We start from the raw sequence: 15297 nt of genomic DNA, 5'->3' as shown, positions 1-15297 counted from the left end.
TAAAAAAATAAAGCGAAGCCTCCTCTTAGCCCTACCACCTGGTAGGCCTTACATGCACAACCTTTCCCCACGCCAGCCAAGCCTGTTTGTGAGCAGTGGACCAAGGCTGTCGTCTTGCCCCCAGCTCTGGCTGAAAATTACTTCCTCCAGCTCTTGCTGGTCTTTCTGGAGGCTCTAACCCCTCCAGACACACACACTCCTGCCAGATGCTCTCAGAGGCAGCCTGCCTAGAAGGCAGACCAGTAGCAGGGCCACCACACAGCAAGTCATGAGGGATGCGAGCGTGAAGGGCAGCATCCCTCCCCTCCCAGCACCGCAACACACAACTGGAGGCTGTTACTTTTCCCAGGGCTTCGGGAGATGGGAAAAATGCCAAGTCCTCTCTTCTAAAACCCAGGACAAAACATTTATTCCAAAAGTCTCTGGGACACAGAGATGGGAACCATATTCCAAGACTGTTTGAGTCAATCCATGGGACTGTCACCTTAACGGTCACTTCCTACGTTTTGCAAGAAAAAGTCCATACACACGCATTTGAGTAACAATGCCTCCCGTACATTGTCTTCTCTGCAAAGCCAGCTGAGGCGATCAGGCAGGATCAGAACAGGGCTGTTGTATAAAAAAAAAAAAAAAAAAAAAAAAAAAAGCACCCTGAAATTATAAATTTAGACCATAATTCCAAAAACCTGCCTTATGTTAGCCTCTCTGCTCTGAGAGAAGCCCATGGAAAACTAAACTCTGGATTTTCGGACTGTCACAGGCACTTTCACACTGTTAACAGTTTAACAGCTTGAAGGTGAAGGAAACCTGGAGTATTTACGGTTCCTCAGCTGTGAATATTCTTCTGCCAGCAGAGCCTCTGCCCTCCAGCCATGGCCTTGCAATCAGGAGCGACAGTTTACATCCCATATCAGATGCAGCCAACGGACTTACCCACAAAACTAAATCCTACGTCCGCTAATATTAATTAGCGCCGCTAAGTTCTTAGGGTGCTTTGCCGAGAGAAAGGCGACATACGGACAGACTGTTAACACGTTATTTGAGCAGTTGAGTATTAAGGTACAAACTGCACATTAAAACCTAAGGCAAAATACTGATTGCCTTGGAATCTAACCTAAACCTGTCCCAAAGGGTTTTCAGCGAGTAGAAAGATGGTTTAATGGGAACATGACTCACTCCACATTTATGAATAGGCAATGAACTTGTGAATACCACATGGTATCACTTAGCAGAACACAAACACAACTGCAACTGGTTACAGCACCGCTCTCCGTTTTAGGAAAGAATTAGGTGCTTCTCAGACATCCTCCAAAACCCCGGAATACTTTGAAATTCAGTCACACACACTTAGGAAAGCAGGAATCTGCTTCTCAGGAAGCAATTCCAAACAGATTCCTCTCAGAAGAGGATTTAAGAAGAATATGATTTCTGAAGTGGGTGGAACACAACCTGGATAAGGCTCTCTGGGGAAACACTAAAGCTCTGTTTAGGAAACAACGCGTAAAGCTGAAGAGCTTTGGCTCTTTGGAGCACGCTGCCACTGGAACGATTCTTTCTGAAGGCGGTAATACTGAAGTACCAAGAAAATACTTTGCTTGTTGAGAGATCACACAAGATTCCCGTTGCACAGAGCTTGCTTCCAGATGCTGCTAAATTAAATCAACTTTGCATTAGAAACAGCAGTCTTTAATAAGAATACTACTCAAAGTATGTTTGTCCTAAACAACGCGCCATCCAGCAGTTCCTTAAAAGCATCTTGTCCTTTATCGATGACAAGTATTTTATAGAAATATTTATGCTTGAGCATGTAAAAGTCTCCGCTGCTTTAGAAGCAGGTCACTCTTCGCCTCTGCTCTTCTGCTGGGAAAGCAGCCGCCATTCAGCACCGCGCTCGTCTTGCTGACTGAGCGCTAAATAGAGGAATCCACAGTAAAGTGCCCGTTCTGAGAAAGTGTTCTGCGGTCCGTGGTGTTCAACTTCACCGCCGTGGGGGTGTATTTGGAATTCCTGTAACAGACAAAGCAGAGGATCCTCCGGAAGGTGCTACGCATCTCGTTGTCCCTGTAAGAGTAGACTATCGCGTTTATCAACGAGTTGATCTCTGCCAGCAAAAGGACATATTTCTCCACCGCTAGAACGTTGCAGCTCTTGCAGCCCAAGCCATCCAGGAGGAGCACAACTTGCCCTGGAGTCCAGCAGATAACAAAAGCACCTGGGGAGAGAAGAACCCCCATTAGAGAAAAAACACGTTCCTGGCCGTGCCCCGTCACTCACCACAAAGATGCTCAGCGGAATCACTGGTGGTTTATCTTGTGAAAAAAGTTAAAGGCGGAGGAAAAAAGCCCACTAGTAGTTTCACCCTATAGTTTTGCTTTGGAAGAAGACCAAGGATTCAACCAGCAAATATTAAAAATGGAGGCACTGGGTTGTCCTCCCCTTCCCCCCGCCCCCATTCACTCAGAAGAACTTTTCCCTCCAAGAACTTTCACTCCCCTCCCCTCGCCCCCACCACGCCATTTACAGAGCGAAGACAAAGCGGTCACATTTCCTATTTACGTGCCACTCCCTCCAAAAAGGGGAACAGGCTATAAAATTAGGGAAGAGCCAGAGTAAAGCATCTTAAATGAAATAATCACTGTTCATACAGTTTCTGGGGGTTTAACAGGGTGAGTTTGGAAGTGTCCTGGCCAACACACAACTGTTGAAGTCCCCCTCGAGCAGAAAATAGCCACGCAACAGGCTGGCCAGTGCCCGGACAGAGCTGGCCAGACTCCACCACCAATTCAGTCGGGCAAGGCTACGCTCTTGCCACCACCTGCAAAGCTCTTTGGCAAAAAGGCTAATTGCTGTTTCGCATGACGGAGTGGGAGGTGCCCGCAGCTCCTAAAACCCTTCTTACAGTCGTGATTTTAAGGCTGACGTAAATGGAGCACTCGCCCATCAGTGCTCCTGGAGTTCGTACATAAGGTTGTATCTTCAAGCGCACGAACTGCACCCTGCTGCGTCTTCTGGGAAAGGGTGGTCAAGGCGACAACTTGCTGGGAACCTCGTAACTACACCCTTTACTGAAAAACATCAGGAAAAGGACAACATCCAGAGGAGCAGCACCAAACCCAAGAGGCTGAATTTAGAGCTGTCGTTGAGTGAAATGCCCCACCAGTGAACACAGGGACACCTGGGAGGGATCTCCTGGGTTTCCAGGGGTGTTCCCCCACTGATTTCAGGCCACTGCATTGTGTAACCCTTTTAATTTAAGTAAATCATGCTCCCAGGTGGTCAGCACAGCAGCCACCGCATCTGGGCCAAGCAGCTCTCCCCCGCGCTTGTGGACATGACTTCACTCCCTTTAAATTTAGCAAATACACAAAACAGATTCCTGGTTGTCATGAAGGGAGGTCCAATACTTCTATCTTGAGTGAGCCTGCAGGCAAGGGACCTCCTTGTTTAGTGAGGCACCTTTTTTTTTAGCCAGGTTTTCAACACCTACAAGGCAAGCCAGGTTCTCCGGAGACCAGCTCCCAGCAGCACAAAGTAAAGCCAGAGGAATATTCAAGATGAGACGGGGGAAAACCAAAAGGAGGTACCCAAGAGGTTCTCGGCCTTTGCCTGCAAATCCAGCTGATTTCCCTGCTCCTTAATGGAAGCACAAGTATTCAGAAAGAAGCCTGAACTCTTAATAATCTAACACAGCACGGTCACCAACGACTCAGCCCTGTGGTTTGGTCATCATCACATCTTGTGTCACTCAACTGGTCTGTGGGAAAACCTCCTCCCGGTTTCCAGATGTACCTTGGCCTTATTACTGGTTTCCAAGTCAGCTCCTAGACCTGTTCTTAACGCCCAACACCTGCAGGATTATCAGCCACAACTACACAACGACCTTGCCTTGCGATGGAGTGGCCCACAGAAAGCTTCTACCACGCCCTCGCCTTCCTCGCACGCTCACCAGCAGCTACACCCTCTGATGCATAAGGCGCAAAGTATTCCTCTGTGCAGAGTCCAAGTTTGCAGAAGGCTGGGGAACGAGGGTGGAGAAGGAATTACACCAGGGCTTTCATGGGGAGGGGAAAAAAAACCCGCTGCAGTCTCAACTTTACGCTGAATCTGAAAGGAAAGGCAGTTTTCTGCCCAGGTTGAGCAATTCCCTCCCTCGCTCCCTTTGGTGCAAGGGACCCACGCGGAACGACGGCTGCTTCTCTCCAACGCTGCCCTGCAGAGGAAGGGGAGAAGCCCTACAGGTTACAGAAGTCCTCCTGTGTCTTCCTCAGCTTTCCACATCAGGCTCCTCCCCACTGTCCATCCGCAGATGCCAATCCCAATTCCCCGCGAAGCCACAGCAGCTCTTCTGAGCCTCCTCTCACCCAAGTTTTTAACTCGCCCAAGGCAGAAGACAAAGCAGGCAGGCCAGGTCAGGAGGGGGGGACATCGAGAAGCAAGGCATCTCCCAAATCGAGCCGAGGCACCAGGCGTGAATCCCATTTTCCTTCTTGCCCAGCATCCCCATCCTGCCCACCCTCTCCCAGCTGATGCTGTGAAGTCCCATAAAGTCAATCAGCCCTGCTGACACCTTGGGGCGACCCCACTGGTACTGTTCAGGAAGGGGGCAACAAAACAACTCCTCTCCACCCCACGGGCTGTGCAAAACATGCAAAGTAAATCATTCTTCAGCCCCCCTGACCCTCTGTGCAGCATCTGATCAGCTCCAAGGCACCAACAAACTCCCAGCTGCACGCAAGAGATGGAGAGATTGCGAGGCAGGGAAGGCGACGTCACAGGAAAGGCAGGAATAGGCAGAAAACTCTGGTTTCGATGCTCGCAAGTTACAACAGGACCCGGCAAGCCGGCGTGCCCCTGAGCAGGGACACACCAAGCAGCCTGACAGCCCCCCACCCCCACACCACTCCCCTCCCCTGCTGAGCCCCACTGCCAGCAGGGGTTTGCAAGGGAGTAGTCTTTGTCTGCAGCTCCGAGGTTTCCCTGACGGAGCAAATTCTGTGCTTATCAGGAAAGATTTGCAAGCAAGGGGTTGTGACCGTGAGCCCAGAGTCGAGCTGGGTTGCGGGAGATTTGAGTACGTTGATTTATTGCGCTTTATAGAAAGGTTGTTAGACCATTAAAGCACGAAGCAAAAGCAGATGAAAGAAATCACGGAGCGGCGAGGCTGTCGGAAGCACAGTGCCTGCGCCAGCCTCCGCCATTAGAGGCACAGCACTGGGCAGAATCCAAATATATCCAAATCAAGTGAGATATCCTGGAAAGTCGGAGCCTCAGCGCCAACCACTTCCAGTTACCGATCGGCCTCTATTAGCACTACAGACTGCGGATGCAGACAGATGACGGGGCTGTTAGCGCTTTGCCGGAGATCCTATGCTGATGGAGAGCAGCTTGAACAATGAGCTGAGGCCTCCCAAGGATGTATCTACCCGAGCAGATTCAGACCCAGCACTGAGCTGCTCAAAAAACCAAAGCCTGAGCAGAGTTCAGTGCCTGGTTCCAGTAAGCAGTAAGGAATTTGACCACAATTCCCTCATTCTTCCCCCCATCACCTCATAATATTTGTCCCAAGCCCCTCACAGCTCTTTGATAAAGGATGCGCCAAGCGCTGCCTCTTGATGGAGGCCTGATTATAGCTGCTAATTCCACGCTGCACTTCTAGGGAGGGAGCACGAGAGCCGCTCCTGTCCCCGAAGCCACTGCACTTCGGGCAGTTGGCTATAACCTTCCTGCAGAGTCCTGAAGCTCTCGAGTTCCTCGGCAGCCAAACCAAACCACACCACCACCACCAGCAGCAGCTTCGGAGACCAGGGAAGCAGAGCATGACTTCCCATCGCTGTCCCGAGCACATTCACACACACCCCCAACCCACCCACTCCCAACCCGGGACGGGGGACCAAAGCCTTATTTAGATCGGCCAGAGCAAGGTGGACTTACTTAGGATAATAGTGACTGTCTTGACAAGGCTGATCATGGTCTCCTTGTAGCGGGGGTGGAAGCTAGTGTGCTTAGACATCCGTGTCATCTTCCTTTTGACGTAGATGAAGATGTGCGTGTACACGACCACCATGATCAGGAAGATGACCAGGTTGGAGATGGCCCAGAAGGTCAGGTAGCTCCTGCTGTAGAGCGGTGCCATGCTGGAGCACTTCTCCAGAGCACAGAGGCAGTGCCAGCCGTAGGACGGGATGAGCCCCAGGAGCAGGGCCGTGACCCAAATACAGAAGATGAGGATCATCACGCGCTGGTTGGACATTTTGCTGTGTAACTGCATAGTGAACACGGTCTGGTGCCTTTCCACAGCAATTGCCAGCAGGTTCACCACAGAGGCTGTCAAACTGGTGTCCAGCAAGCTCTGACGGATGAACCAGGTCTTCAGGGAGAGCTCTGCTGTCCGGGGCCCCGTGTGGAACATGAGAAACATGTAGGCGATGCCAGCAAAGAGGTCGGCCGCTGCCAGGTTCCCCAGCAGGTAGTAGATGGGGTAGTGGAAGCGCCGGTTGATGATGATGGCAGTGATGACCAGCAGGTTGGTCAGGAGCACAATGACACTCACCGTCAGGCCCAGGGCAACCACCAGCACATCCTTCGTCCTCCAGTACGTGGTCAGCTCTTTGCGGCTGTTGTTGTAGAAGAACCCCACGGTCTCATTGTAAAAACAGTGCTTCATCGCTGCTGTCCTAAAGAGGGGTGACAGTATTATTAGCTTGTTGTCCCCGTGTGTGTGTCCCCCCCCTACACACACAACTGTTGCCAGCCAGGGAGATACTGAGCAGCATTACAATAATGCCTCTGACACAGATGGAGGTGGAGAGGAGCTTGGAAGACATGAACAGCCCCATGAGCAACAGGAAACCACTTTTGTACTCAACAGAGACCTACACACGTCTCACGGGCCAAGTCCTTAGCGATCAGTCCTCAAAGCCGTGCCGAGGATGCAGCAAAACCTTGAACATCCATGGGAGGAGTTAAGGTTTGCCAGATCTGATAAGATATTCTCCCTGCCGGGCCCACGCAGCTTCGTGGGGACAACAGACAAAACTACCGATGTCGCCCCAGATGTCCTGCTTCAGAAACATAAAAACAAAGCCACAGCAAAGAAGGTTTATCGGTCAATCACTAAACAACGTGCTGGTGAAGCCTATGAGCCTCTGCAGCTGCTGCAGTCCCCAGGACTGCTGCTTCTGCTTCAGTGAGCGCACGCACCTCATCTTCCCTGGGTAGTTTCATTGCTTAAAGGCCACCACAACACACAAGCCGCTTCTGAACGCTGCCCTACGCACAGCAATCCTTCCAAAGCAGGGCAGTACTTCCCAAACTTTGCCAAGAGGCACAAAGCACGTAGAGCAGGGCAGAAACAAACCCCCTCAGCCTGGGAAAATAAACAGCAGCAAGAAGGCAGCACGTTCAACCATGGGGCTGGATCTCTGGAAGGGCTGGATCATCTGGAACCCCTGCAGTGCTTCGATGAGAGAACAGCGCGTGGGTCAGCACCCAGAGCATCACCCGGTCAGGCGCCTGTGCAACGAGGGAAGCAACTCCCCTCTTCCCTTTCCAGGAATGGAACAAGACTCCAGTTCCAATTTCAAATTCCACAAAAAAACCAAAATTCCAGTTCAAAACTCATTGAACTCGCTGGAAGAAATCGATAGGAAAAGACATTTAAACCTCCAGAAGGGCTGTTCACATTGCTTTGACACGCTGGGCATTGCTGAGAGCAAGACCAGACAAGCCACTCGCCTGGATCACAACATCATTAATTTTCAGAGCCTGTATCCCTTTAGTAATCGAACTTCCTATCCTGTTGACAGCCAAACATGAAGCAGCAGGTCAAGCTGAAGGATATTTCACCTTACAGAGTCAGAATACAAACCTGGTAATTGAATGGGTGTCAACTGTGTTACTCGCCCATTAAAAAAAAAAAACCCACACATGAAAAAAACGCAACACAAACGCAAGGGATAAGAAGCAGCCCAGTCACTACGCCCCACAGCAGACGCAGCAGATGTTCGTGTTCCTTTACTAACCAAGAGCTTGGAAATCTCAGCTCAGGGCTGGCTGCGGTCCCCGCTGGGATGGGCAAACCCAGCCCGGAGCCTCGTTTCTTGCAGCACTTTGAGGTGCCGAAAAATGACACAGTTTTTCCCTACCCTGGTGCGTTCTGCACATGAAGTCACTGGTTCTCCCTGTCCCCTCGCGAGCAAACCCATCATCCTGACTTATGTGCAGAACATGAGAAGAGTGCTGTCCTCTTCAGGCAGGGAGAAAACCCAACGTGCCTGAATTACAATTAATTTTAATTACCCCCGAAACCAACACACAGCTCAGGGGGGCTCATTAGTTCCATGTTCTTCCACTCGCTAGGCAGAAAAGTTTTCTGGGACCGCGCTGTTTTCCAGGATGCTTCAAGCAGGAACTCCCAGCGTAGCAGCAAGGCTGCTGTTAGGAAGCCAGGCCAGCTTATTATGGGCTGCACCGCACCCACCTCTGCCCGCACACACGCAGAGTTGTGCAAACAAGGGGGCTGAGCCAGGAAAGCCTATCATACCTGCAGCTGAACTTTTGATCTCTGCTGCTTAATGAGCTCTGTTAGCAGTTTGCTTTGGCATATGGCTGTGTCTACCACGAGGCAAGAAAGCTGCACAACCGAACTCACTCTAAAATCTGCTGAATAGGGAAATGTTATTTTTTACAAATATTATTGGGGAAAAAAAAAAAAAAGGAAAAACAAGGCAGAGGAGGAATCAACCTGCCCCAGAGGACAGAGGTTACTACTAGCCCTAGTAACAAGTACATCTTCCATCTCTTTCCAGGTCACAGGGTGTTTGGAGATTGAGCTGTTCAGGAGTCATGTGGTCCGAAAGCAACCAAGTGGGTTCTGCAGAGATACCACGTGGCAACGCAGCAGGTAACCGGGGATTTTGGGCTTGAACAGGGAAAAGCAATGGAAGAAGAAGGAAGGAAGGAAGGAAAGCCCAGGAACAGGACAGGACGAATACAACAGCTGCGAGTCACAGGCAGGTGGATGACCACCTTGGTAGGCTGCCTCTGGGGAGGCCCCAGAGCAAAGGCTAGGCCATTCTTCTGCAAGCTTTGGAACCATTTTTGAAAGCTTTAATCCCAAATCAAAAAGGCAAGTGTTGCTGAAGTTCAGTCAGTCACTTCACCCTTTTGAGATGGCATGCGGATGCCCAGGGAAGAAAGGGAGGAAGGAAAGAAGTTCAGGTGGTACCAGGGTTCAGAGACCACCACGTGAACAAGCACCTTTCAACTGCCATTTAACCCCCTTCACATGTTCGCTGCAGAGTAGCGTAAGTGTCATCCCCACCCCCACCCCCCCAAATTATAAAAGTTTAACTGATACAGTGGAGATCATCATGGAACAGACTCATGCTGTACAAAGACAGCTCACGCTCTGCTTTTATTTTCCAGGAACATTCAAATACTCCAGTGAAATAACATGCTGATGGATCTTATTCCCAGTAATTTTCGAGCTGACACCAAGACAAATTTAATCCAGCTAAGTCTAGCTTTAAAATTGCCACTAAGTTACAGAGACCACTCTTATTCTGTTGCAAATATTAACAGATTCCACAGCTATGACAGCCCTCATAAGCTTCCTCCCGGCAAACTGAACTTTTTTAAAGCATGATACAAGTACTGGTTCAGTGGTACGTTTACTGGGGGAGGGGATGAGAGCTGTGTAAACTGTGTTCTGCATGTGCAACACTCAAATCTGGAGGAACAACCCTGCAGCATTAATAGCAATGACATCTGCCACGCTTCTTTGGGCAGGACCCACTTAGAGCTGCAGGGAAAAGCTGGAGGGTTGCAAATCCCTCCGGAAGGTGCGTGGGTTGCAAACCAAAGGTGTGCGATCCCATCAGTGGGGTGGGGTCCAGGGGGACCAGACAGGTTCGTGCTTGTGGCTGGCTCTAGGAGCTCGTGTGCCACTTCACCGTCGCCCTGCCATCCGAAAACGGCCCTTGGAGTTGGCAGCAAGGGCAGACAGTGCCACAGAGCAAAACTGAACGGGCAGCGCCCAAGAGGAACACCCTGCCCACAGCAGCCAGAAAGTCAGGCCGGTGCCATGATGCACAAAGGAGCTGGAGGAATCTATTGTTCAGTGTCCGAGCAACCCCCTTCCACTCCTCAGCAGGAGCTTACAAGATTTTCTTCCTTACCAGCCTTGTTTACTCGGTCAAACCAGATTCCAGTTACTTGCTGCAACAGTTCTGCAGCCCCTTTCCTCGAGCAATACGCAAACACAGCCTCTCCTCTCATCACGCTACCTCAAACTCTGCTCAAGGCTCTCCCCCTTAAAACCCGGCACAGCTTTTGAACTTTGGGAGGAACCACCAGGCAAAACGAGCGCCTAACAGGTTTTTTTCTCCTTGCCATCCCTCTTGCATACGCCATCTCCCTTCTTAATCAGTAAATTGCCGCCCAAGGTTCACGCTAAGTTCTTTCACGCAGCAAGTAAAGGTGCAAGTGTCCTCCCTTCCCTGTCGCCTCTTGCTTGCCAAAGTGGAAAATGCTAGTCAGCTCCTGGAGCTCGGGGAAGACATCCAGCACTTGCTCGCAAGCCGACGGCCAGCCGGTGTACAAGGGCAGAGGGATGAATGGCTGAATTTATGCTCCCACTAATCACCAACACAATCAGCGTTGATCAAGGCAGAACAATGGATCTAGAAGGGCTCACAGGGACTCAAATCCCAGCTGTTTCACCCCTGTGTCCCCTGCATGCAGATTTACACGGCCAAAAATTCCAACCACTGCTATATTTAAGCCATAAACACTACAAGCTTTTACTCCAAAGAAGAACGTTCTTACCTGAAAGCACAACCACTGCATCCAAACCTGACATTTAGCATTGGTCTCCCCACCACAGGAAACCAGGGCAGCTATCCAGCAAGGAGATCCCCATCTCTGGAGGGCAGAAGTGTTTTCCAAGCAAGGGGGAAAAAAAAAAAAAAAAAAAAAAAAAAAAAGCCAAGTGCCTTACAGGAAAGTTTCAGACAAGCTTTACAGCCCCACAGCCCATCACGCACTGCTCCGCTCCGAAACACTGGCTCCTGGGAGGCAAGTTTGCAAGAGCTGGATGAGCCCGTCCCTCCTTGGGTCCTCCCCTAGGCGGGTCCTTCCAGGAGACCCAGGAGCTGTAACCCGAGTCCTCGCTGCCTTCATGGAGGCCAAAGCCACTTGCCAAGCACCTCCGGGTCTGGCTGGAACGGGTTAGACCCGATCTGCCAGCATCACCCCTGTGGACCAGCTCCTGCTGGCAAGAGCTCCAGCGAGGTGCTGGGTGGGGAAACTGGTGGTACCCCTTGGTCGCCCCCTGGCAAGGGCTCGCTCCTGCTCGCCCACTGCCCCAGAGCCTTTGCCCCACTATGGGAGGCGAGTGAATCCCCCGGATGACCCGGTGGGATCCTGCGATGGAGGGGCTGTCACCCCGTGGTACCAGAAACCGGCTCTCCGAGCCTGCGACGATGGCACCCACGTCCCAGGTGGGCTGTCAGGTCAGGAGCTCCCCCCCCCCCCCCCCCCATCCACTGCAGCTGCCACACTTGCCCAGTGCACGGCAAGAAACCTTGACACGAGGAAGAAGCAGGGAGAGGGCGACGCTGTGAGACACGAGGGAAACTGAGGCACAGACCAGAGAGGATATTCCTGCTATAACTTGGTAAAACGCATCTGCTGGAATGAGAGCTCCCGTGTCAGTCCTGACACAGCTGAGATTATCTTACCTGCTGAGTACCGTCCAAATGCCAACAGCACACTTGGTGCTAACAGGCCACCGCTGTATAAATTATGAAGGAAAAAAAAAAACCTGAACCGCCGAGTTTGCAACATCCATTCACTTTGATTTACACCCGCTGCTCTCGCCAAGGCCCCAGCAATTTCCATTCCACTCCGATTCCTACTCTCCCGCCCTCCTCCTACCATCATCTGTTTCCCAAGGAACAATGTTATCACTGCAACCCTAATCAGCTGCCAGTCAGATACAGCAGAGCTTGGCCGGGCCCGGCAGTGTTATGTAAAACAGGCAGGAGATTTACAGGGAGAGCACAGCACAAAGGGGGTCGAGATAGGGCCAGAGGTCCGAGGACACATTAACAGAGCAGGACAGGAGATAAACAGAAGCATGGCAAGAGTAACACTGGCCGAAGGGGATGAATAGGACAAGCTGAGATAGCAGCAGGGCAACTGCCCAGCCCCGCAAAAAAAAATATTGTACCAGGCTCCCTCAGTTGTACCCGCAGCCTCCAAAGACCAAAATTCATACCAAAAAGCTCACAAGGGCTACAAAAGCCATCTACCGTTACCACCTGCTTAACGAATCTGACTCCTGCAGCTTCAGGGCGGTGATGCCACCCACAAGGCAGGACCAGGCACAGGGGCCGTTCACAAGGTTTCCCTGGGCTTTTTTAGAAGCAAAATGTGCTAACAGGTACCCCAGAGCCCTTTCCGGGGGGGATCTGTATTTGAACAACTTTTGTTCAAAATTTTGAACAAAATTTGCTTTTGCGTAGCTGAGAGCCACCAAGAAGTCCCACCCTAACCCAGAGAGCCAGAAGCCCTTCCCGCAACTAGATTTTAGAACATTAGAGTTACAAGAAATCATTTCAAGTTCGACCCTTCCTCAAGTGACACGGGGCAGGCCTTCCCCCTTCCCATGAGGCATTTTTTACCCTTTTGGTTGCACGCTTCGGACCGAAGAGACCCAAGCCCCAGCTGCAACAAACAGCTCCCCCCCTTTGGCATGCTCCAGCACTTGTGCTGCCAGCAACGGATCTATCACCGATCCAACCCTCCACACCGGTGCACAAGTGCAACCCAGGTCCGAGAAACCGTTTGGCACCAGCGCTGGCTTCAGCAGGCTTCAGACAGTTACGAAGCGCAGATTGGGATGAGCAGCAGTCTAAAAAATACTTTTGATTCACTTGTTCCTTTAAGGTTTCAAACTGGCACTTGGCGAGTGCTTTAGAGGCAACGTTTTCAGAAAGAAACACTCAGAGCAATCAGGAGAACAGCCCAGCATAACTGGTTTCAACTGAAGTGTCAACAGTCCCATCACAATAGCTCAGCACGTCAGACAGACCCAGCTGACAAAGGCTCAGAAGCACTTTTGCAACTCGGTCCACACACACCGGAGTCGGGACAAAGGGGGATACAAGGAACATCAGACTGGGTCAGGCAAGCCTGTCACAAAAGGCATCTGCTTGCATATGGAGATGAGGGAATATTTCAGGTTTTAAAGTCCTGACCTTAGTAACAGCAATTTTTCTAGTCCCTTTGTCTAGAAGAAATATCATTTTACTTCTCTGCCTGACAGAAGATTAGGCGTCTGTTTGTTTTCAGGTCTGGGGGATACGTGAAAGAACCAAGACCCATTTAGTTCATCTCTACCCATACACACATGAGTTCGGGCTCGGCACACCCATTCAGGCTGCTACCTGCAAAGCCAAAAAATCATTGCACGCAAACCCCTCACATCAGCTCTTGCAACCATTTAACAATTTCTTAAAAACTGAGCTCAGACATCTTCTAGCAATGGTGCTTCGGGACAGAGTACCAGACACGGGCAAGGCCAAGGACCCGTGGTCCTCATCATGTCCAGCCCCTCTGTCTCCCTCCTTCCCCTGCAATCCCTTTGTGAGTTTTCCTGTTCCCCCAGCTCCGAAGGGGCTCGCAGGGTGCTGTGCAGCATCGCTCCCCCCCAGCAGAGTCACCGAGTAACCTGATCTTGATGCAGCCGGCAGATCTGATCGCATTCTGGTGCCCAGCAGAGATTTGGTAGAGAAACATTTCCAAAGACAACAGATGTTTGCCTCCCCTTTATTACACTTCTATTTTTCAAAGCCAAGTTAATTGTTTTAGTAGATTTTGCATTTTCAAACAAGCCTAAAGGCAATATTTTTCTTTAAATCCTGATAGCTGCGGCTGTTCCCATGGATGACAAGCCGAAGGTGTTTGGGTTTTGTTTTGTGGTTGGTTTTTTTGGTGGGGTTTTTTTGTGTGTAGTTTTTTTTTTTTTGCTGAGACCCTTCTCCTGGAATCCCAGGAATGTTAAAAACCTTCTGGAGGGAGTCATGTCATCATCTCCCCCTCTGAAGATCTCTGCAGAGAACCAGTGGCTCAAATTAACACTTCCTAAATCCCAACTGGCCTCGAGATTCCCAAAGCCCTCAGTGAGGAGCACTCCCTGGAGTACAACAAACCACCACCACCGTTCGTACAGCTTCAGTTAACAGCCACATCTTTCACTGGAAAGCAGTGTATACATCAGCGTTAAAAATCCAGGAATTTCATAACACCCACTGCTGCTGAAACGCAGCCAACTCTGAGGTGGAGCAGAGCTGGTTTTTTGCAAGCCTACAGCATCAAAGAATACTTTCCAACAAAGAGGTAGGGAAGAAATCTGTGCCCACAGCTGCCTTGCCTACAACAGGAATTTTCTTTTCCTCCAACGAGCTAGCAACCATCTACAATCAGCACTCCAGAACAAGTCACAAAGAACCTGGAAAATTCTTCTCTCCCCCCTTTCACCTTCCCGAGGCTCGCTCTGGCTGCACTGGGGCCATCAGAACTCAAGCATTTCCATATCATAGACCTTAAATCGAAGCGGGGAGACCACTGAAGCAAAACACAACATTGGATCCTGTCACCTTTGCCTTGTCAGACAAGATGGAAAAGCAGCTGGGAAAGAACGGTCATGGAACTCTCTCAAAGGCATCCAGGTCCTGGCGAAACAACGCTCTTACCTTCCCCAGGTAACTATCCTGGAATTTGGTGGGGTAACTTTCTTCTGCACAGTTACTGGCTATTCCAGCTCTCTCCAAGAGGAAAACATTTGTTCCGCAGCAGCGGAGAGAAAACAGGGGAGGGGAGGGAAGAGAGGGTTATTTGCAGCGGTGTTTTGTTTGGAGTCCGGACGGTCTGGGGGCCCCTCTGCTGCTGCTCCTCCTAATTCACACAGGAAGAAGGAGATTATCCTACCCAGAGACAAGCAATACCGAAGGCAGAAGCAGCAGTTCAGAGGCAGAATAGGTTGGCCCCCGAATGATGTCACGTCACTAGAAGCCACAGCGAGGTTAAAATCAAGTCGGGATGCTGTGTTGACAAAGCAGGACTCTGCCTCATCCTCGCCCAAAGATCATTTCATCTGGCACCTCGCACTATTGTCAATAAAAAAAAACAAAACTGGGTGGAAATTCCCTTCCTGTGAGCCACATGCCGGCAGCACTCGGCACGGTCTCCGCTTGCAAGGAGCCTGCACGCCGCCTTGCTCCAACGCCTCCC

General features: G+C 50.7%; 1 protein-coding gene across 1 annotated transcript; it reads right to left on the bottom strand.

The window, feature by feature from the left end:
- Positions 1-1616: 1616 nt before the first annotated feature.
- Positions 1617-10958, bottom strand: LPAR2 (lysophosphatidic acid receptor 2). Its single transcript, XM_005435525.3, has 3 exons — positions 10828-10958; positions 5932-6674; positions 1617-2212 (listed from the first exon to the last, which is right to left on the bottom strand). Exons 1-3 carry the CDS (start codon positions 10866-10868, stop codon positions 1911-1913), a joined length of 1086 nt encoding a protein of 361 aa, XP_005435582.2. The 5' UTR covers positions 10869-10958; the 3' UTR covers positions 1617-1910.
- Positions 10959-15297: the final 4339 nt, after the last annotated feature.

The sequence above is a fragment of the Falco cherrug genome (genome assembly GCF_023634085.1).
Source record: "Falco cherrug isolate bFalChe1 chromosome 11 unlocalized genomic scaffold, bFalChe1.pri SUPER_11_unloc_3, whole genome shotgun sequence".
NCBI classification, from domain to species: domain Eukaryota; kingdom Metazoa; phylum Chordata; class Aves; order Falconiformes; family Falconidae; genus Falco; species Falco cherrug.
This window is presented reverse-complemented; position numbering and strand designations above follow the sequence as displayed.